Source organism: Oryctolagus cuniculus, chromosome 15, assembly GCF_964237555.1.
Source record: "Oryctolagus cuniculus chromosome 15, mOryCun1.1, whole genome shotgun sequence".
NCBI lineage: Eukaryota > Metazoa > Chordata > Mammalia > Lagomorpha > Leporidae > Oryctolagus > Oryctolagus cuniculus.
Window position 1 is genome coordinate 31,579,479 of NC_091446.1, and position 22,621 is coordinate 31,602,099.

At 55.7% G+C, this 22,621-nt stretch overlaps 1 protein-coding gene and 1 long non-coding RNA gene across 6 annotated transcripts in view; one reads left to right on the forward strand and one right to left on the reverse strand.

Moving 5' to 3' along the window:
* The window catches only part of PYROXD2 (pyridine nucleotide-disulphide oxidoreductase domain 2), a 28,154-nt gene extending 15,234 nt beyond the window's left edge, over positions 1-12,920 (forward strand). For 2 of the 4 annotated variants that reach the window (XM_070058330.1, XM_070058331.1), the window contains 10 exons: positions 522-583; positions 694-791; positions 3,127-3,268; positions 3,673-3,807; positions 5,019-5,091; positions 5,300-5,456; positions 6,823-6,977; positions 7,919-8,054; positions 10,696-10,816; positions 11,510-11,762. In XM_070058330.1, coding sequence (XP_069914431.1) covers positions 522-583; positions 694-791; positions 3,127-3,268; positions 3,673-3,807; positions 5,019-5,091; positions 5,300-5,456; positions 6,823-6,977; positions 7,919-8,054; positions 10,696-10,816; positions 11,510-11,629 — 1,199 coding nt within the window. In that variant the 3' untranslated portion in view covers positions 11,630-11,762. Of the gene's footprint in view, positions 1-521; positions 584-693; positions 792-3,126; positions 3,269-3,672; positions 3,808-5,018; positions 5,092-5,299; positions 5,457-6,822; positions 6,978-7,918; positions 8,055-10,695; positions 10,817-11,509 lie in introns of all 4 variants that reach the window. The other 2 variants (XM_051824054.2, XM_051824055.2) reach the window with 2 other exon arrangements.
* Positions 12,921-15,501: 2,581 nt separating this feature from the next.
* LOC138845495 (uncharacterized) lies at positions 15,502-20,381 on the reverse strand. 2 transcript variants are annotated; one of them, XR_011382777.1, is made up of 3 exons: positions 20,165-20,381; positions 17,301-17,521; positions 15,502-16,748 (listed from the first exon to the last, which is right to left on the reverse strand). It is a non-coding gene; the product is annotated as an uncharacterized lncRNA (long non-coding RNA). The 2 variants fall into 2 exon arrangements; XR_011382776.1 differs by having other exon boundaries at positions 17,301-19,287; positions 20,165-20,335.
* Positions 20,382-22,621: the final 2,240 nt, after the last annotated feature.

A 22,621-nucleotide genomic window follows, 5' to 3' on the forward strand; every position in this document is an offset into this window, starting at 1 on the left:
AGATGTCCAAAGCTAAACCCAGCAGCCAAAGGGTGATCGGTTCCTGTGAAATGCTCTCTGTGCCTCGTTCATCCTCACGATAGCCCAGGTTACAGATATGGCCATGCTGAGAGGCCAAGTCCTTTTTGTGTTGCTATGATTGCCTGGCACTGGCAGCAGGTTGAACAAGAGGTCCATCGTGGTGAACAGGAGGCTAGAGACAGATGGGAGCATGCCAGGCTCCCTATTTATAGAACCAGGAGGAGACAGCATCAGTCCACCTGTGAAGTGGAGCCCGTGACCTCATTGCCTCTACCAGGCCCCATCATGTCCGCACCACACATGGGGACCAAGCCTCCAGCACAGGGACCTCCGGGGAGCAAACCACAGCCCAGGATCTGTTGCCCGCACTTGCTGTGCCACGCGGCCTCCCACCCCCACCTCCCGGCCTCCCCCCATGCCCCTGCCACCCCAGCCACCCCAGCCAGGTTGGAGTCTCTGTGCCGCCTGCCTCAATGAATGCTGTGTGACCCCTCTCCTAGGCCGCATCCTGGGAGCGCAGCTTCCCCAGTACTACCAGGTGCTCGTGGCTCCCATCTCCAAGGTCTGTAACTCCCGGCCACCTCCCAGGCCCCACCATGCACTAAGGGGGACCCTCCCTCCCCTCAGGCCCCTGAGGCCCCTGAACCCACTCCCTGCTCTTCTGCTGTCCAGGTGCTGGATCACTGGTTTGAGTCGGAGCCACTGAAAGCCACTCTGGCCACAGATGCTGTGATTGGAGCCATGATGAGTCCCCATACTCCAGGAAGTGGGTGAGCAAGGGGTGGGGGCGGCAGAAGTGGAACAGAATGAGGACAGCAGTGACCACGACCTCCCCCCAGCATGAGCCCCATGAGCCAAACACTTGAGGCCTCATTGGCTTAACCCTCCAAGCAATGTCTGAGAACTGTAGTTCAGAGAGGGGTGTTGTTTTGCCCAAAATCACACAGCCAATAAGTGGGGGAGCTGACTTCTAGCCCAATTTGAACTCCCAAAATCTTCCCTATTTACTGCTCTGTGCTGTTTCACTAAGAAAAGCCTCGCCCCCTCCTCGCAGTGTGATAGCTCAGCAGGAATGCCTCCTTTACTCCCTTCCTGCCCCTTCCACTCTTCCTCTCCTCACACTCCCAGCCTCCTACAAAGCCGGCTGTCACTCCTCTGCCACTGTTCTGTTCACACGCACACACGCACACACGCACACACACACATACACATACATGCATACACACACATACATACATGTACACAGACATATACACAATGCACACATGCACATGCACACATACATGGATAGACATGCACATACATACACACGTGTGGCAGCACAGAGAACTGCCTTTCTCAGGGTACATGGGATGTGCACTTTCAGCCCAGTCCGAGAGGTGGCAGTCAGACACAGTGAAGACTGTGGTGATGGGATTACTTGATGAGCCCCTTGTGTATCAGGAAAGGAGGGGTGTGTGTGCATGTGGTGTGCCTATGTGCTTCTGCATGTGGGTGTCCCTGTGTGTGCGTGTGTATGTATTGTGCATTTGTATGTGGATCATGCGTGTGTGTGTGCCTGTATGTTTATGTGTGTGCACCTGTGTTTCTATCGTGCATGTCTATTTGCACCTTTGTGTACATGTGTATTCTGCATTTGTGTGTGCATGTGTGTCTGTGTTGTGCATTTGTGTGTGTACATGTGGGTATGTGCATGTCTGTGTATGTGTGCATGCATACTGTACATCTGTGTATGTGTGTGTGTATATTGTGCATTTGCAGGTGCATGTCTGTGAACGTGTGTGTGTTGTGCATGTGTGTGTGTGTGTGTGCTGCCAAGTGTTGCTCCATTTCCAGTGCAGCGGAGGATGCAGCACTGGAAAAGGTGGCTTTTCTCCCCCGGCAGGAGCACATGCCGTGGCAGGATTGTCCTGCACACGGGATGCCGGCCCCCAGGGCCCAGGGCCGGGGAAAGGGCTTGGCGGCAGCTGCTACCCCTCGGCCGAGCTCTGCGGCAGCCCAGCCAATCCGCACCTCCCACCAGGGGCCTCCAGTCCTTTTCTCTTTGGGTCTCTGGGAGGCTCAGCTCCTGCGCAGCTTGTGAAATGTGCCTTCAAGTGATTTGTTTTTATCTTGGCTCTTTCAACAAACACTGATGAGCACATGCCCGTGCCAGCTACTAGGGTAGGATGGTGACCAGATCAGGAACCGTAATGGGAGGGAGAGACTCGGAGCATCAATGGAAGTGTCGAGAGTGTAAGATAGGAGGCTGAACAGGGGGCCTAAGGGCAGAGAAGGCCTCCGCGGGGAAGAGATGTGTTTTCTGAGACCTGAAGGAGCAGGAGAAATCAGCTAAGCAGAAGAGGAGTGAGGAAGGCTCCAGGCTGCCGGAGAGCAGGGCCCAGGCTGGAGTGGAGGGGAGGAGTCTCCACCCAAGGACCTGAAGAGGGGTGGCTTGGAAGGAACGTGGGTGCCCAGGCCGCAGGGCTTGCAGGGGCCTGGCCCATACCCTTAGGGCAGCAAGGGGAGGAGGACTGAGCATGGCGGGCGTTGGGACGGGGCTCCGGGACCTGCAGGGACAAACATCTGCAGGGTGGAAGCACAGGCCAAGGTGGTGCAGTCGGGGTAGCTCTGTGCAGCCTAATGGAGAGAAGAGGGGGCTGCAGGGAACCGGTGGCTCCGAGTGCCCTTCAGAGGCTGAGCTGGCAGCGTTCAGCTGGTTGCTGATGAGGAGGGACGGGTAGGGGTCAAGGTTGACACCTATGTTTCTGTTGGAACCTGTATTCACCAGGAAGGAGAAGGGGTGTAGGGGAAGGGGATGTGTTGAAGTGGAGACGTGTGGGGGTAGCTGCACATGCGGCTGCAGCCCAGGGGAGTGCTGCGATCCCCCAGAAGGCACTCGGGATTTGCAGGTAGACGTGGACACGTGGGCAGCGAGTGAGGAATGGGAGAGCAGAGCGCTCCTGCGAGAGCCCTGAGCTCCTTCCAGGGCTGGCGGGCAAGGGCTGGGGGGAGGGGAGCTGAGAGGGCACTGCAGGCGCAAGGCGGCAGGGAATATTCGTGCCTCAAACTCCACCGAGAGGTTGAAAGCCACCCACAGTCCCCGATTCCGTCGCTCTGCCTCAGGTACGTGCTGCTGCACCATGTGATGGGGGCCCTGGAGGGGAGGCAGGGCGCCTGGGGTTACGTCCAGGGTGGCATGGGCGCCCTCTCCGAAGCCATCGCGAGCTCAGCTACCGCACACGGAGCCAGTATCTTCACTGAAAAGGTGCAGCACCCCCCCACCCCCCCCCCGACCTTGGCTCTTGGCAGGGATCCCAGGGTGCAGCAGTCTGGGTTCAGGTGTCTCATGCTGATGACGGAGGCGGGATTCAGAATCCAGAACTAGGACTACACAGCCTGTTTCGTGGCTGCGTAGTTGTCACTGAGGTCCCAGTCCTTCCGACCACCCCACCTGCTTTGAGGTCACCAGTCCCTGCGCCGCTTTTGGGCTGAGCCATCAGGGTTGGGTGGGAAGGAAGCAGGGGCAAAGGCGAAGTCCAGAACTTGGCAGGTGGATCTGAGAAGAGGAGGCTGAGTCTTGTGGCAGTACAGACAGTGGCAAGCCCATGAGATCTGCACCTCGCTGCCCCTCCCCTGGGGGTTCTGAGACCTCTCTCTGCTGGGCTCCAGACAGTGGTGCGGGTGCAGGTGAACAGCGAAGGCCGGGTTCAAGGCGTTGTGCTGCAGGACGGCGAGGAGGTGAGGAGCAAAGTGGTGCTGTCCAACGCATCGCCGCAGATCACGTTCCTGAAGCTGACGCCGCAGGTGAGGCCAGGGCGTGGTGTGCGAAGTGTGCCAAGAACAGGCTGGAAGACAGGGTTGGGGTGGGGGAGCCCCAAGAGAGCCAGGACTACATCCGGGTAGGAAGCAGGCAGATCACGGGGAGGTGGCAAATGGGAGAGATCCCACTAGCGAGGCAGCGGTTCATGCCGCTGGCGACTGGCAGAGCCAGTGCGAGAACACAGTTCCGATTTTTCAATCCAGAGGTATTTTTACAGCTTTTCTGCTATTGGGATTTCTCCTCTCTCACTAACACTAAGTCACTGTCTTTGATGATGACCTATTGCCGTGTTAATGCAGCAAAGCAAACAACCACAAAACTTCTGGGCAGATAGCGACATGTATTAGCTCCCAGATCTGGAGAACTCAGAGGATCTTGCCTGAATCCAGCTGGTCCGGGCTTGCCCGTCTGTCTGCGGTCAGCTGTGGGTCAACCAGTTGACTCTGCTGATCTTGGCTGGACTCATTCACATACCAGCAGGTTGGCTGGCTCTGGCCAGTCTGGGGTGGTTTCTGCTGGAGTGACAGGGATAACTCAGCCCTACTGTGTATGTCATTATCCCTGGGCCAGTCATGCAGACATGTTCTCAGGTCTGGCAGAGGGCAGCAGCAAGCAGGCTGAGTCGTGCCAGTGCCATCCTGTTTGTTTGCATCGCATCTGCTAACACTGGCCAAAGCAAGTCTCCCAGCCGAGCCCAGAGTCGGGGCAGGAGGACATACAGGGGCAAGGACTTGGGGCAGTTTCTGTCTACACCTTCTGTGTCCCTAAAAGAAAGCATAAATATTTGAGCACCAAACTCCCAGCCATCCTGCAGGCTACACTTGGGGACAAAGAACCACCTTTTCCGAGTGATTCCACTAACAAAATCCAACAATTCATGCAAAGTGCCGCGTTAGGGCAGTTCTGAGATGATCGCTCTGTCCAGGACCTTTCAGCCCAGAAACGAGGCCGGCAAACCACTGGCCCAGCCCCAGGCAGGCAGAGCCGGGTCCACTGGCTGAGTGCGGAGGAAGGCGAGTTAGCACTGAGCAGAGGTATCCAGGAAGGCTTCACAGAGGAGGTGGTGGGCTGAGCTCTGAAGGCTGAGGAGGATTTCTGGAGGCTGGGGTTGTGGGGCCAGCCTGAGCAGAGGAGGAAGCTGGCTGCCTTGGGGCCGTGGCTGTGCAGGGCCCCTCACAGAACCTTCTCCTGCCAGGAGTGGCTTCCCGAGGCGTTTGTGAAGAGAATCTCTCAGCTGGACACCCAGTCTCCCGTCACCAAGATCAACGGTAAGAGGGGTGCCGGACTGCAGAGCAGTGTCTTTGACATCCTCTGAGTGATAACTCTCCCAGGCTGGGGAGGGCACCACCCAGGAGGGCCCCACCCACCTCACCTCCAGCCTGCGCCTGGTTTGGAGGTGAAAGACTTCTTCCTGCCTCCGCACTGCCCGTCCACCACCAAGGCCCGAAGACCTCAACCTCCTCTCCGGTCCCTTAGTGGCTGTGGACAGGTTGCCCAGCTTCCTGGCAGCCCCCAACGCACCCAGTGGTCGGCCACTGCCCCATCACCAGTGCTCCATCCACCTCAACTGCGAAGACATCCCCGTCCTCCACCAGGCGTTCGAGGATGCCATGGCTGGCCTGCCCTCGCGCAGGTGGGTGGCCCTGGGCTTAGGGTTCAGCCTCCTCCACCTGGCGTGGAACCTTCGCAGGGACTTAGGGTCTGCCTAAATCCGTACTCACGTTCCAAGGACAGAAAGTGCATCCCAGGCCAGGGCAGGTGAGTGGGTGTGTCACAGGTTAGCGGAAGGGGCGGGGCTCTGCAGCAGACTGCGCTGGCGTTTGGGGAGAAGAGGGCGGCTCCATGGTCATTGAGTCCCCTCCTCCACTTATCAGGGGTCTCTCCCACTCAAAACTGCTCGAGCAGGTCCCAGTGCCAGCACAGATGTGAGTCCATCCTGGCGAGCTGGGTGGATGGTCCAGGGTGCCATCCTTCCATCCCGCGCACTGCCCGCAGACACTGGGGAGGCCTCACTGGGTACAGGTCAGGGGGCCTGGGGATCGGGCTGGGGTAGGAAGCCACGCTGGCCACCGTGTGGAGAAGAGATCAGGGCGTCTTTGCAGTTGGTTGCTGTTGCAGGATCCACGGGCGAGGCTGGTCGAAGAGATGAGCAGTGCGCAGGCGCAGGCTTTCCTCCTGGACAGGAAGTGGGGTGTGCGTGCAGAAGCCCAGCCCCAGAAAACAAAGTTTCCGGTTATTAAAGAGGGGAAGGGGCTGCTGGGGGAGGAGCAGGGTTTAGAGGCTGTCAATCAAGCCAGGCCTGGACAAGTCATGTTGAGATGCCTGGTGGACCCCCGAGTTCAGGGATGTGGGGAGTGGGGGGAGGGCGCTGCGCATGGCCCTGCGCACGGCCCTGGAGGATGCTCAGGCCATCTGCCCTCAGGAGCTGTGAGGGACCAGCGCTGGGGGGTGGCTCCAGGACCCCTGAGGATGTTCAAGGCCCCTAAATAAAATAGTGTAGCATTTGCAAATAGCCTACACACATCCGCCTGTGAACTTCAAACCATCTCTACGTCTGCTACCGAATGCAGTGGAAATGCCGGGTGAATGGTTACAGAACAGTGACGGGTTCTGTAAGAACACACTCTGCTCTGAGTCCTCTCAGCTCGTGGTTGGCTGAGTCCACAGCTGTGGAACCGCAGCTACGGGGGTGGGGGAGGGGGGGCTTACTACAGGGAAAATGCACCTGCTGCCTTAGGCCTGGCCGCTGGTCTGGCACATTGTCTGTCTGGACCCAGGCACCATTTGCATTTTGGGGAGGAAAATGAGGACAGCTCGCCATTCATCAGGGGGCTGGGCCCAACCCAGGACCCTGGGGCCTGTGAGTGGGTAGGGCCTCAGGCTGACCCAGACTGCTTTGGGGAGGGGCGGCGCTGAGCCCCTCCTGCGAATGCCCCTGTGGCTGGGCTGAGACAGTCGGCCCCTCCAGAGCCAACCTTCTCCCTCTCTGCTCGTCCCAGGCCTATGATCGAGCTCTGCATCCCTTCCTCGCTGGACCCAACACTGGCCCCCCGCGGCTGCCATGTCATCTCCCTCTTCACTCAGTACACGCCCTACACACTGGCTGCAGGCAAGCAGTGGGACGAGCTGGAGAAGAACGCTTATGCAGACCGAGGTAGAGCCCGACCTGAGCCCAGCCCTCCCTCCTCACTCCTGCAGGTGCTGCCCCGGAGGGAGGGCAGTGCCCGGGGGATCCTCCAGTCAACTCACTGGCTGTCAGCTGGGGTCAGGCGCTGGGCGAGGACAGCCAGAAAGACACAGTTCCTGTCCTCCGGCTGGGCCGGGCTGGTGGGGAGGCCAGCTAAGGAAGCAGTCGCTGCAGCACTGCACGCTGTGCTGACTGGCGGGAGGAAGCCATAAGCTTTCCAAAGAACGGCACATCCGAGCTGGGTGCGAAAGGCTAGATGGGAGCTGGCCGTGCAGCACGTGGTGAGCCAGAGAAAGAGCTAGAGCAACACAGTGAGGTGGCGAAAGCTTTGCATATGCAAGAGGAGACAAGGCACCTCGTGTTAAGGCTGGGATAAGAGGGGAAAGACAGGGGGACTGGACTGCGCCAGGACCCCTGGGCCTTGGAGATGGCTGATATGTTTTCCCTGTGGACATTTTTAAAAAAAGATTTTATTTATTTATCTGAGAGGTAGAGTTACAGACAGTGAGAGGGAGAGACAGAGAGAAAGTTCTTCCTTCTGTTGGTTCACTCCCCAAATGGCCACAACAGCCGGAGCTTCACTAATCCGAAGTCAGGAGCCAGGAGCTTCTTCCCAGTCTCCCACACAGGTGCAGGGGCCCAAGTACTTGGGCCATCTTCCACTGCCTTCCCGGGCCATAGCAGAGAGCTGGACTGGAAAGGGAGCAGCCGGGACTAGAACCAGTGCCCATATGGGATGCCGGCACCACAGGCGGAGGATTAACCTACTGTGCCATGGCGCCAGACTTTTTTTTTATACTTTGGAGGTTTAATTTGCATATGATAAAAAAGCCCTTTCAGCACATAATTTGAAGGATTTTGGCAAATTCTCCAAGCCGTATCACCATGTGCCTCCTGTCTGCCTAAAGCCATCTTGTGTCTCTTGTTGGGCACCCAGTGTTTGACTGCATCGAGGCCTACGCCCCTGGCTTCAAGGGCTCCGTGCTGGGCAGAGACATCCTCACTCCACCAGACTTGGAGAGAATCTTTGGGCTCCCTGGAGGGGTGAGTATGAGTCTGGGGACCCTGCATCCTCCCCTTCCTGCCTGGCCCACCTGGCTTTACACCGGGAAGGGAGACCAGCGGCACCGACCACAGCCGGGAGGGGACTGAGAAGTGGTCACAGCTAGGGAAGGGGACAGGAGTGGGGACATAACGACTCAGGCAGCACAGTGCCATCTGAGAAGCTCACCAAGGTTGTGGCCTTCAGCCTGGATGTTGGCGTCAGCCTCTCTCATCTGACTTTCTCCACTCTCAGGCAGAATGTCGCACATTGGAAGCAGGGAGCCCAGGCGGAAGGCCGGTTCCCACGATAGCAGCCACATCATAGCCCTGGGTGGCTCCAGAGCCCGGAGTAGGTGTGAAACGCATGCCAGGCTGCAGAGACTTAGGGTGGGAAAATGTAATGTGGCTGATGAATTGATTACATGCTGAAGTGAATTGTCAGTGTATTGGAATACTGGCATTAATTTCACTAGTTTGCTTTTATTTTTTAAGTGTGGCTATTAGTAAATCTGAAAGTGTGTGTGTAACTTTGGTGGACAGTGCTGGTCTAGACAGAGGAAGGAAGGGTTGGCAGTCAGAAGGGAGGGTGTGGGTGGATGTGGACAGCAGGGGCCATGTAGCCCTGAGCAGTCTTAGTACCTATATTAGTCCATTCTTTACTGCTACAAACATACCTGGGGATGGATGTTTGTGCAGCTGCCTGGATGCCCACACCCCATGTAGGAGTGCTTGGGTTTGAGTCTAGACTCCTCTTCCAATACCAGCTTCCTGTTAATGTGCATCCCAGGAGGCAGCAGGTGATTTTTCAAGTACTTGGGTCCCTGCCACCTATGTGGAAGACCCAGATCGAGTTCCAGGCTCCTGGTTCTGATCTGACCCAGCCCCAGCTGTTGCAGGCATTTGGGGGAGCAAAATGGTGGGTGGGAGATCTCTGTGTGTCTATCTGTCTGACTGTCTTCCTTTCCAACAAGTAGATTTTAAAAAATGAATACCCGAGGCAGGCTAACTTTATAAAGAGCAGATTATTTTGGCTCATGACTCTAGATTCCAAGGTCAAGGAGCTGCCTATGGGGATGGCGTCTGTGCTGGCAGTGCAGGGCCTCACACACAAGGGCAGAGAGCACACGCATGAGTCTCTTCCTGGTCTCAGAGCCACTAGGCTTCCTCGGGAGGCCTGCACCTGGCTGCCCCCAGAAGGCCCCATCCCCACACCCCATGCCTGGGTTAAGTTCCTCCCTCTTGCTGCCTGGCAATGGGGCTTGGATTTCAACACGAAGCCTTGGGGACACTCACGGATCAGCAAAGCAGAGAGCAGCAGTGTGTAGTAGAGGCCGGATGGAGGCTGGAGAGAGGAAGGCAGCCCCATCCCAGTGGCAGGGAGATGGGAGAGGAGCAGATGTGAGGACGGCAGGAGGGCTCCTGTGGGACAGAGTGAGGGACACTCCCAGCAGATGCTGGTCCTCCCATCCAGCTCGCCTGGGGCTGCGCTGAGCCAGGCCTGCGGACCAGAACCGCCCTCCGTTCCCATTGCCCATCGGCTGCCATTCACAGTAACCCTGCTGGCACCTGGGCCCCCGAGCCCAGGCTCAGATGGATGCCTTGGCCAGGAACCCCATTCCCATAACAGCCAACTGCCATGCCCAGGCAGAAGTTTCTTTTTTAAGATTTATTTATTTATTTAAAAGATAGCTACAGAGGTGGGGGGTAGAGAGAGGTATTTTCTTTTTTCTTTTCTTTTTTTTTTCTTTTTTTGACAGGCAGAGTGGACAGTGAGAGAGAGAGAGACAGAGAGAAAGGTCTTCCTTTGCCGTTGGTTCACCCTCCAATGGCCGCCACGGCCGGCGCGCTGTGGCCGGCGCACCACGCTGATCCCATGGCAGGAGCCAGGTACTTATCCTGGTCTCCCATGGGGTGCAGGGCCCAAGTACTTGGGCCATCCTCTCCTGCATTCCCTGGCCACAGCAGAGAGCTGGCCTGGAAGAGGGGCAACCGGGACAGAATCCGGCGCCCCGACCGGGAGTAGAACCTGGTGTGCCGGTGCCACAAGGCGGAGGATTAGCCTAGTGAGCTGCGGCGCCGGCCCGAGAGGTATTTTCCATCCGCAGGTTCACTCCCCAAATGGCCGCAGCAGCCAGAGCTGGGCCAGGCTGAAGCCAGGAGCCAGGAGCTTCAGCCGGGTCTCCCACGTGGGTGCAGGGGGCCATCTGCTGCTTTCCCAGGTGCATTATCAGGGAGCTGGATCAGAAATGGAGCATTTGGAACACAAACCAGGGCCCATATGGGATGCAGGCACTGCAGGCCGCAGCTTGACCGCTAGGCCATGGCGCCAGCCCCATGCAGAATCTTCTGCTTATCTGGCAGAGCGAGAGGACTCAGGACCCACAGCCGAACCCTCGCTGCCTTCCCGCCTTTGCTTTCCTGGTCAGTTGCCTCCCGGGCTGAAGATGCTCCCCATTCTCCTTCCTTCCCCAAAATGGCCTCTGGGAAACTGCACCCCTCCCTTAGGGCCCTGTCTGCTGCCCCTCCTACCATTCCCCTGGTGCCTTGTAAGAGCCCAGGGAGATAGCCTGGAGGGAGGAGAACAGGGCGGGGAAGGAGGCCGTCAGGGCTTTAAGACTGACGGCGGCGCCGCCCCCCACAGAACATATTCCACGGCGCCATGTCCCTGGAGCAGCTCTACTTCGCCCGGCCTGTGCCCCTGCACTCCAGCTACCGCAGCCCCCTCCAGGGCCTCTACCTCTGCGGCAGTGGGGCCCATCCTGGTGAGTGACCCCTGACCCACTCCCCTGTGTGGGCTGCAAGGGCTGGAGGCCAGGGGGGTGGGGAGGCGGCGGGTGGAGACACTTGTGGACCAAGAAGATAAGCGATGAGGGAGGCAGGGAGGGAAGCACAGGCCTCTACCTGAATGTCCCCTGAATTCCAAATGTTCAAATCCCAGGAGCAGGGTGAGCACGCGGCGCTGCCCTGCCTGGCTGGCCTCACGCCAGCTCCTGGAGTCTGAGGGTCCGGCCCAGCGGAGGCAGCTCTCCATATCCCGTGTCCCTCACTTTCCAAGCTGGTTCAGACCAGTAAGGATCAGCCCAGTTCCCCAGCTTTAAGATCCCACCCTATGCCTCGTGCAAGCCTCCCGGGTGCCACAGAAGCCAGCGCTGCCGCACACTGACGCCCGCTTGGCTAGGGGGACTGCCCGCGCCCATCTTTCTGCTGCACCCCTTACTCCTATGGGCTACGTGTCCCAGTGGCCCACCTGCCAGAGGGGAGTGCGGGTGTGGACTGTGGGCCCAGCCCCTCTCCGAGTTCTGGGGCGGGAAGCCTGGAGGGGACCCAGAATCCTGCATCCTAGTGCCAACCTGTAAGCCGCCCACCACACTCTGCCACAGGCTCTCAGCCCTGTCTTGCCTGCTTCCTGCTGGATTCGTGAATACAGCATGGGCTCATGGGAAATTCTCTTCCAGGAGGAGGTGTCATGGGAGCCGCAGGACGAAACGCAGCCCACGTGGTCTTTGAGGATCTTAAGAACAAGCGAGCCTGAAGCAACTCTGTCTAGGAAACTGTCCCCCGAGGAAGCCACTTGAGGTCGCCGAGCGCTCAGGCTCCACCACGATCTTGGAAGAAACGTACAACTTGCATTTAGTGCCTGCTAACCAGTGCCCCACGCCTCCATGGGTGAACTGGGTGCATTTTATTAAAACCAGTGTTTAAGACAGAGAGGAGAGCCTGCTTGGATTTATTGCCCGTGTATCCTGGGACTGTGTGATCATAGCTGGATGAACTTGTCTGGGGCAATGGCATCCCAAGCCAGCAGAGCCTCCAGTCACACACACAGCAAGGAAGATGGCTGCAGAGTGGGCTCAGCTGAGGCCCGGGGAGCCCCCAGCACTGCTTCCAGAGCGTTGCTTCTCCTTCTTCCCACCAGCAAGCCTGCCGCGTCAGCACAACCTTTCTGTGCACACCTAAGGTACTCCTGAGTGAGCTGGCATCAGGACTCCCGCCAGCTTCTCCAGCGCCAGCAGCCAAGGCCGCGTCCAGAGCAGCCCTCTATGCACAGGACAGGAGGCCCATCTCCCAGGCGAATGTGCACAGGGGAGGGCAGACTCACCCCGTTCCTTCATGCTCACAAGTTCACGTTTCTCATCTAGGAAAGGGTCATTGTAAAGGGCAAATGAGACAATAGATCAACTCCGAGTCCAGTATCTGGCGCGAAAGGGGCCTTCAGGGCGGGGTGGAGGGTCACCTTCACGCTGATTCTGTAAGAGGAAGTCTTTTCCCCAGAACTGAGAGCCAGCAGAAGCTCTGTGGCCAGGGCGCATGGAGCTGGCCGGGGTCAGCACTGCCGGGTTCTTCCGGGATTCACTTTTCTCAAAAGACTTCCCAGAGCCTGCAGGGGTTGGGAAGTGGGAGAGAACCGGTAGGGAGGGGAGGAGCCGAGGGCCTGAGACCTTCAGCAAAATGTACCTTCGCACCTTCTGGAAGGGTGGCTGCCTTGTTTAAGTCACCCTTGGCCCCAAGCAGCCTGGTGCCCCTTCTCCCCCTGCCCCGGCGGGATCAGAGCAGCGTGGGTCACACACAGGAGCCGAGTCCCCAGAGGCCGCACCAGACTTGGTTTTTAAGAATATTGTTGGTGGGATTTTTTTGTACACAAAAATCAGAAATGCTTAATGTAGGAAATTTAAAAATTATAAAAAGAAAGCAACCCAAAGCACACTCATACTGTTCCCTGCAGAGACAGCCACACCTCCACTTTACGATGTTTCCGGCTAATCTTTCTCATAATTGGGATCATATTCTATATGTGAGCTATATATCTCTCATTTTATTTCATACCATAGCATTTCTCAGTGTCATAAAAATTCTTTGAAAACATTATTTTTAATAGCTGCCTAATATTCTCTTGGAAGGGTGCGAGTGGATCTTGGCCTTGATTGCTAATCAGCACCAGCCAGAGGCCCAACAGCTGTTCCTTTATCGTTTCGGTAACTCCCTGTCCTGTCTTGGACCGTGAGGGCGCAGCTGCTGCCCAAGCAGATGTTCTGCTGAGGAGGCGGAACTGGGAGGAGGGGGCGGGGGACAAGAAGCTTGAGCCCTGCGAGGGAGGCTTCCCCCTGCGTGACGGCCAGCGCACGCTTCACATCTCTGCAAGACGCTCGGTCCAGACACACAGTCAGGCCTCGGCACCACGGGAGCCTCCGTTCCTACAAGCCCGGCACCTGCCCACCTGCGGAGCAAGGTGGCTTAGAATTCCTCAAACTGATGATTCTGCAAATTGGCCGTGAACCAGGCAAATGGGTCCCTTCTGACCCCAGCACATAAAACTCTCCCAAGGAGAGAGAAGCCAGGGCCACGTGGTCATCTGATGCATTGCACAGCTGCTCCCTCCCCCCAGCGCGGAAGGAGCACTTCCTGCGGGGACTCTCGCCTCACCCGGTTAAGTCGGTTAAGTCGTTAGGTCAAGCGCCAGCCCAGCCTAGGGACAGTGTCTGGGCTCTGCGAGACGGGAGGCTTCCCGCTCTGGGAGGAGTGGCAGATGTGCCGAGCAGCTGGGGGGGACACGGTGCTGCCCCCCTGCGAAGGCAACCATACAGGAGCTACCACACCTGCCGCACACAGGATGGCTTCTGGGGGAGGGACAAGGGAAATTAAAAGGGACAGCAAACCTGAAGAGCATGCAGCCTCGCCAGCCATCCGGTAAATACAGCTACTATCGTGGTTTACCTGTGAAACTGAGCCAACTCACTTGTAACAGGATATTATCAGCGTGGGTAGAAAAAGACATTCTCGCAGGTTATTCTCAGTGGCATAGCTTTGCGTTTGATAAGAGGACTCAAAAGTCAAATCTAGGAATCAGCGCTGTGGTGTAGCAGCTTAAGCCTCTGCCTGCGGCGCCGGCATCCCATATGGTTGCTGGTTCGGCCCTGGCCATTCCACTTCCAATCCGGCTATTTGCTAATGGCCTGGGAAAGCATCAGAAGATGGCCCAAGTGCTTGGGCCCCTGCACCCATGTGGGAGACCTGCAGGAAGCTCCTGGCTCCTGGCTCTTAGCTTTTGTCTTTGAACTGGCCAGATCCGGCTGTTGCAGCCATTTGGGGAGTGAACCAGTGGAAGGAAGATCTCTCTCTCTCTCTCTCTCTCTCTCTCTCTCTCTCTTTCTCTGTCTCTTTCTGTAAACTCTGCCTTTCAAATAAGTAAATCAATCTTAAAAAAAAAAAAAAAAAAAAACCAAGACCATGTACTCTGATGAGTTATTCCACATCATGTTACTTGGTTTAAGAAATATCCCCCGGCCAGCGCTGTGACTCACTTGGCTAATCCTCCACCTGTGGTGCTGGCACCCCGGGTTCTAGTCCTGGTTGGGGCACCGGGTACTAGTCCCGGTTGCTCCTCTTCCAGTCCGGCTCTCTGCTGTGGCCCGGGAAGGCAGTGGAGGATGGTCCAAGTGCTTGGGTCCCTGCACCTGCGTGGGAGACCAGGAGGAAGTACCTGGCTCCTGGCTTCGGATCGGCGCAACGCCGGCCATAGTGACCCTTAGGGGAGTGAACCAATGGAAGGAAGACCTTTCTCTCTGTCTCTCTCTCGCTGTCTATAACTCTCTCTCTCTCTCTCTCACTGTCTAACTCTGTCTGGCAAAAAAAAAAAAAAAAAAAGAAAGAAAAAAAAAGAAAAAGAAAAGAAAAGAAATATCCCCAAGGATTTAGGGACTAGAAGCCCCACGCAGTGTTGCCTGCAAAGGCAGAATATTAGAAACAACCTAATTATCCCAAAATAATTAACTTGATCATGCTTAACTCCATGTAATGGAATATCAAACAGCAATTTAAAGAATCAAGTTTTGAGGAGCACTTTGCTAATCACACGGGCAAATGCTGATGAAAAGTAAAATAGGGGCTGGCATTGTAGTGCAGTGGGTTAAGCCACTGCTTGGGATACACACATTCCATACAGTAGTGCTGGTTTGAGTTCTGGATTCTCCACTTCTGATTCAGCCTCCTTCTAATGTGCATGGAAGGCAAGGGATGAAGGCCCAAGTACTTGGGCCCCTGCCACCCACATGGGAGACCTGGATAGAGTTTGGGCTCCTGGTCCGGTCCCAGCCTGACACTGGTTGTTGCAGGCATTTGGGGAGTGAACTAACTGATGGAGACCTCTGTCTCCCTCCCTGTCTCCCTTTCTCTCTTTCTGCTCTCTCTCTGTCATTCTGCCTTTCAAGTAAATAAAAAATAAATGAATGATTTCTTTAAAAAGTATGATAAAGTGGGACCCAACCAGAAGAAGCTCCAGGCTCCTGGCTTTGGATTGGCCCAGCTCTGGCCATTGAGGCCATTTGGGGAGTGAACCAGCAGATGGAAGACCTCTCTTGCTATCTCTCTCTCTGTCTCTCTGTAACTTTTCCTTTTAATTACATAAATAAATTTTTAAATATATTATCTATAATAACCAATACAATGCAAATGCTATGTAAATAGTTGTTACACTTTATTGCTTAAGGAATGACGAGAAAAACAAATCTCTACATGTTTAGTACAGATTTTTTCTAATTTTTTCAATCATGGTTGGTTGAACCCTTGTATGTGGAACCCATGGCTAGTCAGAGCCAACTGTACATAGAAAACACACTTGTACATCCAGAGAAAGACAAGGAGAAAGACAGAACTGGGGAAGAACAGAAACAGGCAAATGTGCATGAACAAAGCACACTCCAAGGTCAGCAACAGCCTCAAGTCTTTCTGGCCACTTGGTGGCAGTTTGGAAACTGTCCCTTCACTACTTCCGTGTAACTGCCTGCGCCTAAGAGAAGCCCAGAGTGAATGGGTGGGGCTCTGCGACTGTCTAAAATGATGGTCTGGGCCTGGTCTCAGTGATTTGGGAATGACTTGTGCGTTGATGCCTTTTATTGGTCATAACCCAGGGGATTGCAGACATGGGCTGGGTCTCCAGCCACTTAAAGTTCCTGTACCATCACAAAGGGGAAGCCTGGCAGATTCCCACTACTCCAATAGCCCAACAGGAATCCTTTGCTCCTAGATGGAGGCTTTGGGGATGCGCTCGAACCTGGACTTTCCCTCTGAAATTCTATCAACCCTGTAGTGCAGCTCTGCAGCTGATTAGAGATGCCTCTGGCTGACAAGAGGGCCAGATGAAGAACTAGATGACAGGGAGCAAGGGACATTGCCTGACACACAAAACCCTTCCCCAAAAATGCATCTGTTAAGGTAAAGTAATAAAGTGGCTTGTGGATAGTGAGGCAAATGGCATTTCCTCCTCTATCTAACTGTTTGCTCTTTCAGGATCTGCAGAGAAAGCTAGGTAAGCTTAACTGCTCTTGTGTGTAAAGGTGGAACAGTGCCCCCATACAGAGGGGATGTAAGGATTATGCAAGTAAACACAGCTCCCCATATAAGCCTCCCATGTGACCACGGGGCCCAGCAATGCTGCTCCCAGGCATTGCTAATCATCTGCCCATTGCAGTGTGCTGAAGGATTCATTCATAAACTGGACGCAAACAAGCTGAGGAACGGATCCTGTCAGACGTTCACCTTCGAGGGGACGCGAGGAAGGCTTCCAGACGCTCAGAATATCCTGCTGTTCGATCTGCGTGATGATCAAACAATTCATCCAACTCCACAGCTAGCATGTCGGCGCTTTCTGTGTGTGCATTATCCTCCCGTGGGAAGTTTTAAAGTGAATCAGTTTGGTGCCTGAAACACAGCATTATTAGGTATCAACATCATCTCTCTGAAGGTCTGGTCTGATGGCAGAGCCCTGTGTCTGAGCCTGCACTCAGAAGGAGGAGGCAGAGGAGCCCCAGAGGCTGGCACTTGCCTGATTCCCTCAGTCCTACAGCCTCAGGGAGCAGGACGCTACCAGCAGCCATGTGGGCAGCAGCCGGGGTGCTCCCCAGCCACGTCTCCAGGCGCGACTGCAGCCTGGCCCACCTCTCGCCCACAGCCTGGGGAGACCCCAGCAGAGGATCCAGCTAAGGTGAGCCAGGACCCTCGAACCATGGAGACTGTGGATGGCGGATGTGGGCTGTTTGAAGCCTCTGCGCCTGTGGCCGTTTGTAACATGGCAATGCACACATAACACAAGGCAGAAGGCCACACAGCCGTGCACAGGTAGGTGCAAATGCATCCGGAGTTATGAACTGACATCGAGTTCCTCCAGATCCGCATCCCTGTTTATGAGGACCCTGTGCCCTGGCAGGGCTGAGCCAGGGTCAGCCAGCATGGAGGGCACCAGGCTACACTTACCTGGGTTTGGGCGGCGGCTCTAATGTCTTCCGACCTTGGGTGAGTTCCGTATCTCTTCTGTGTCTGCTTCTTGAGTGACTAACAGAGATGGTGATGTTTCACCCAGCACAAGGCACTCCACCAAGATTCCTTTTCTTCCTTTCTGACAAAGTGACGAGTTACTGCACTGAAACAGAGGGACCAGGCCCAGTGGGAGGCTTTCTGGAATATTCTGCACCCACCTGAAGCAGGAGAATGAAATTAAAGCCACCATACAGGGCGATGGAGCAAGATTGTCTTCAGTTTAGGGCATTGAACATCCCTCAGCAAGAGGGTGCGGAGCTGGGAGCTCCCATCCCGGGGCCACGACATCCCACTACACACTCCTCCACGGTGCACGGCACCAGCTCACACACAGCTCAGTGCACAGGGCAGGAGAGGAGGGGCAGGCAGGGCAGTTTGCCAGAGCAGAAATCTGTGTGGGGGCCATGGTGCTGTACTTCTGGTCCATAAAAATCAATCAGCCTCCTCCAAGTCTGGGACTGTCATTGGAACTCCCTTCCTCGGGGGCTGTCTATTACCCTCAAGGTCAAGTGAGGGGAGGAGCCTGCAATACCCAGAGGTTCGGTAACAGACCAGTCACTGCAGACTGTTGAAAAGTTGGGAGACACGGGGTTGACAAAGCAGTCTCTTCTGGTTGGATCTCCAAAATTCACTTCAGCGTTCTCTCCATGACACCTTCTCTCAAACCAGCCTCTCGTGGCATCTCCTTGCAGCAGGGACACCAGCCCAAAAAGATTCAGAGCATGGCCACAGCAGAGCAGGGCCACAGCCAGCTGGGCAGACACGGACCCCACCCCGCGGGCCACGTGCACCACGTGGCTGAAATCCACAGCAGACTCCAGGAGCCGACTACAATGGCTCTCTGTTTTTACAGACAGAAACAAAAGGTTAAGAGTTTGCCTAAGGCCACTGGGCAGGTTGTTGACACACAGTCGGGGCTCCACCCAGCATCTGTCTGACACCAAAAGGCACGTTCAAAGCAAGGAGCTACACTCTGGATCCAACCAGTACACACTGGCTGTGTGGCCATCAAGTCCATTGAGAGCTGACCCTCTGCAGGCAGGGCTGCTCGTGGATGGGAGGCAATGTCCCTAACCACAAAGCATTTGCAGTCCAAGGGGAGACAGAGATGTTGCATGCAGGGTTCTTAACCACTCCAATGCCGTATGAATCTGTACCAGCACTCTCGTGGGGCAGGAAGGAGAGACTAGAGCTGCAGTGAGCTCAGCCCTGGCTGACTCAGTGAGTGAAAAAGGCATGAAGAGGCTGGCACTGTGACGCAGTAGGTTAATCCTCCGCCTGCAGTGCCAGCATCCCATATGATGCTGGTTCGAGTCCCGGCTGCTCCTCTTCCCATCCAGTTCTCTGCTATGGCCTTGGAAAGCAGTAGAATGTGGCCCAAGTCCTTGGGCCCCTGCACCCATGTGGGAGACCTAGAAGAAGCTCTTGACTCCTGGCTTCAGATCGGCCTAGCTCCAGCCGTTTCTGTCATTTGGGGAGTGAACCAGCAGATGGAAGACCTCTCCCTCTGTGTCCTTTCCCTCTCACTGTCTGTAATTCTACCTCTCTAATAAATAAAATCTTAAAAAAAAAGAAAGAAAGAAAGAAAGAAAAGGCATAAAGAGGGCATTCTTCCAGGGACCCTGTGACAGGGCAGGGAGGTGGGGACGGGCACAGAGCTCGGGGCTCACAGCTGCATGGGGAGGATTTGTAGGAGTGATGATGGCCATGATGCCAGTCCAGAGGTCAAGGACCTGAGCCCTGATGCCTGGCTGAAGGTGGGCTCCACTCCACAGCCACCACAGGCAGCATCCAGGAAGACATGTCGAAGGATGTCCCTTCCCGCAGCTTGTTGAAGTGGCTACACGGGCAGGGTTGGCAGAGGCCAGGAGGCAGGTTCTTGGACTGCCTCTGCCCCCAGCTGTCCCCTGAGGAGCCAGAGGAGCTGTCAGAGAAGGTGGTGAGGGGTGGGGGCTGGTCACCAGGAGGCCAGACCCCTACCTGCAGACTCCCACACTCTGGGGGCCACCCAAGCAGGAGCTCCATGTCAGGGTGTCCCCAAGAGGCCAGCCTGGCTCCTTCTTGTCTCCATAAAGGAGCCTCATCTCCAGCAGCCTCGACACAAACGGCTCCTCACCCACGGCCACCAAAGACGGGGCTGGGGGCAGGAGGAGAGCCGGGCCGCGGGTCCTGGCTGTGGGCAGCTGCGGCTGGCAGCCCTGCTTTGCTTAGAGTCACTGGTAGCACCTGAGAGGACAGCACTCAGCAGTCGGTGCTTATCCTGCAGCCACCTGCCTGGCGAAGGTGGTGTGTCCGACTGCACTTTGTCAGGGCTGGGGACGGACGGGAACCCAGGGACAGGGCTGTGGCTGGAGAAGCCAGAGACCCGGCAGCTCGCCGTGGAAACCGGAGCAGCCCATATTTGGAATTGAGAGGCAGACTAATAATAGCACACAAACTTCCCTGGAGAGGGGCAGCCTAAAGGGGAACTGGTTATTAGGAGAAAAACCCAGCCCTGTTTTTATACTAACCCGCCACAGTCTATAAGGAGAAAACCTCTCTTCTGTATGGAGCAGCCTCCTAATGTGAGTCACCCCAAGACTGCCGACCGCTGCCCGCCCGCCCAGGAAGCAGGAGCACAGTGCAGCATTCAGGTGTAAATTATAGGCGCCCAGCCGGGGAGGAAGCAAGGTGAGTTATAATAGTAGAGTAAATTAATTTCACCTAAGTGGGATTAGCAGTTAAATAAATAGCAGCCCCACCGCTAACCCTGCCTGGCATGCTGAGCGTCCAGCCCCGGTCAGGGGACAGGAAAAACTCACAGCTGAACAGGAGTCAGGTCGCGCCACGGTCACCTGCGCCCTCGGTTAAGGTCGACGCCTCCTCTGGAAGGCCGGATAAGGTAGAGAGGTTCTTAGAAGACACTGCAAGGTGCAGACTGGACAGGAGTGCGGGCCAAGCAGCTCCCAGGGCGATTTAACCACCCCCCACCTGCGGGGGGTGCTGCTGTGCTTCCCAAGGCCCAGGAGCCCTGAAGGCAGCCTGCATGGGGGAGGGGAGGGCAGGGCGGGGGGGGGGGGGGGGGGGCGGGGGGATAGGGAGGAGGCCACCCAGGGCCACTGAGGGGATGAACTCTGAGGATGCCTCCCTCAGGGCGTCCCTTCTCCAGGCTGAGTTCATGTTGGCTTTATTTTTAAATTGTCAGCCTCTTGTTTGTTTTTGCTTCTGTCCCTTTCACCGTTTGGAAGTGACCTCGGCTCAGGTTGAGTGGTGTCCTGGGTTGCTCGGGACCCCAGAGGTGGTGGGATGTGGTGAGGAGACGAAGAAGGAACTGAGCCAGGTGGAGGCAGCTGGGCTTGAATCGCAGGCTCTCGGTTACAGAGCAGGGTCAGGCATGCGGCATAGCATTGTTCTGAGTTAAATTCAGTCAAAAGCAAGAAGCCCCTCACCTGAGTTCTGGGCACGCTGGAGATATACAGTAAATAAATGGTAGCTGACTTTCCCTCCGGCCTCTAAAGTTATGGCTCCAAATCAGAGAACCCATAGCGGACAGTGTCCAAAGCAGGTGCCACTCAAACTTGTGCTTAGCTAGGGAGCGTTGCCTGCCCTCTGGGGATGCTGCCCGAGGCTGATTGCTACTTGTGCATTTGCTAGTGGCAGGCTATGTGCAGCGTGGCGCTTCCGGACGTGGGGTGGGCGGGGACTCGGTGAGTCCTGAGCTTTCTTGGCTGTACCCCGCCCCCGAGTGGGGCCAGAGAGCACCCTCCTCACTCCCCCACCCCACTTCTGGGATTTGGGTACAGTGGGGCGGGGCTTAGGGAACTGCAGAAGAACCAGATGGCAACACTGTCCTGAGCTTCCTGAACGTGCACCATACATGATTCACTTTGTTTATGTTAAAGCACGAAGAGTTGCCACTGTATCCTTCATTGTATATTGTAAATAAATAGCCTTTTGTCTCAGAAATGACCCTGCTAACATTGTTATGCTAACCTTGATCATACGGCGAAAGTCGTTAAAACAGCACAAACACAGGCACCCTGAGTAACAGGGGAGCAACCCTGAGCTCTGCATCCGGGCAAGCTCCTCCGTGCCGGGCCAACCCGGGGGACCGGCCCCCTTTCGTAAAAGCAAGCCGTAAGGAAATTCAAGCATATGCGCTTGGGCCGTGGGCACACGTGAGTCATTAATATTGAACAGGAATTCATTTGCGCATGACGTCTGGCTATTGGACCACTCTACAGGCCAAAAATTCTCTTAGGAAACACTCATTACAACCCACTCTAGGAGCAACCAGAAACTCTCATCAGGCTAAATGGATGATGCGGGCACAAAACCAATAGTAATTTATAAACAAGAAGTATGAATAACGGTAACTGTGAAAACCACACCAGCTCAAACAACCGCTGAGGAGCAAACTGGAAAGCATCCTCCACAGACTGGAGAAACTTACATAAAGTACAGCGTCGGAGAGCAAGTGCAGGTCCTCAAGAAACCTGGAGCACTAATTTTAGGTTATGGGTCCCAAATTTTTGTGGGTTGCTGGCCGGTAGCCCTCAATTGTACCAAAAGAAAAGTCTGTGGAATGTGTGTGTGGCCCCACCCCCAGGAAGGGGCAGGGCCTCACTGTTTGTCTTCACTGAGTCTGTCCTATCCCTGCCTTGGCCCACAAGAAGGAAGCACCCTTCTTCCCTTGGGTGGGCTTGCAGCTCAGCCTGCAGCTGGTGGTGGGGTAGCAGAGACCGTCATGTGCAGGGGCCCAGGGGAACCTGGCTGGCCCCCACCTCTCCTCCTGAGCACACTGCAAGATGAGGGCCTGGTCCTGGTCCCGCTCTTCCTGCAGGATCACTTGACATTTTCCTGTCCACATACCGTATGGCAAGGTCAAGTGCTTCCATGAGCTGTTCTGCCTTTCACTGTTTTGTTTTTGTTTTTGTTTTTGTTTTTGTTTTTGTTTTTCCCTAGGACAAAAGCAACGAGCTCATCAGCTCACAGGGAAGGGACCTGCCTCTGCAGAAACTAAGCAGTTTGCAGGTTTCCTTGCTTTTATCGCCGACATCTTGGGGACACAACAGACAGCTGTTGGGTTATAGACCACCCTGTGATCCGGCAGCCCAGGAACTTCCTCCTCGAGCAGAGGAAAGGCTCCAGGCGCTGGGAGACTCACCAGATACAGAGTATGAGCCCAGCTTTTTTATTTTTCTAAAGGTATATATATATTTTTTTTTTCATCTATTTGAAATGCAGAGCAACACAGATAAAAAGGTAGAGGGTTGAGG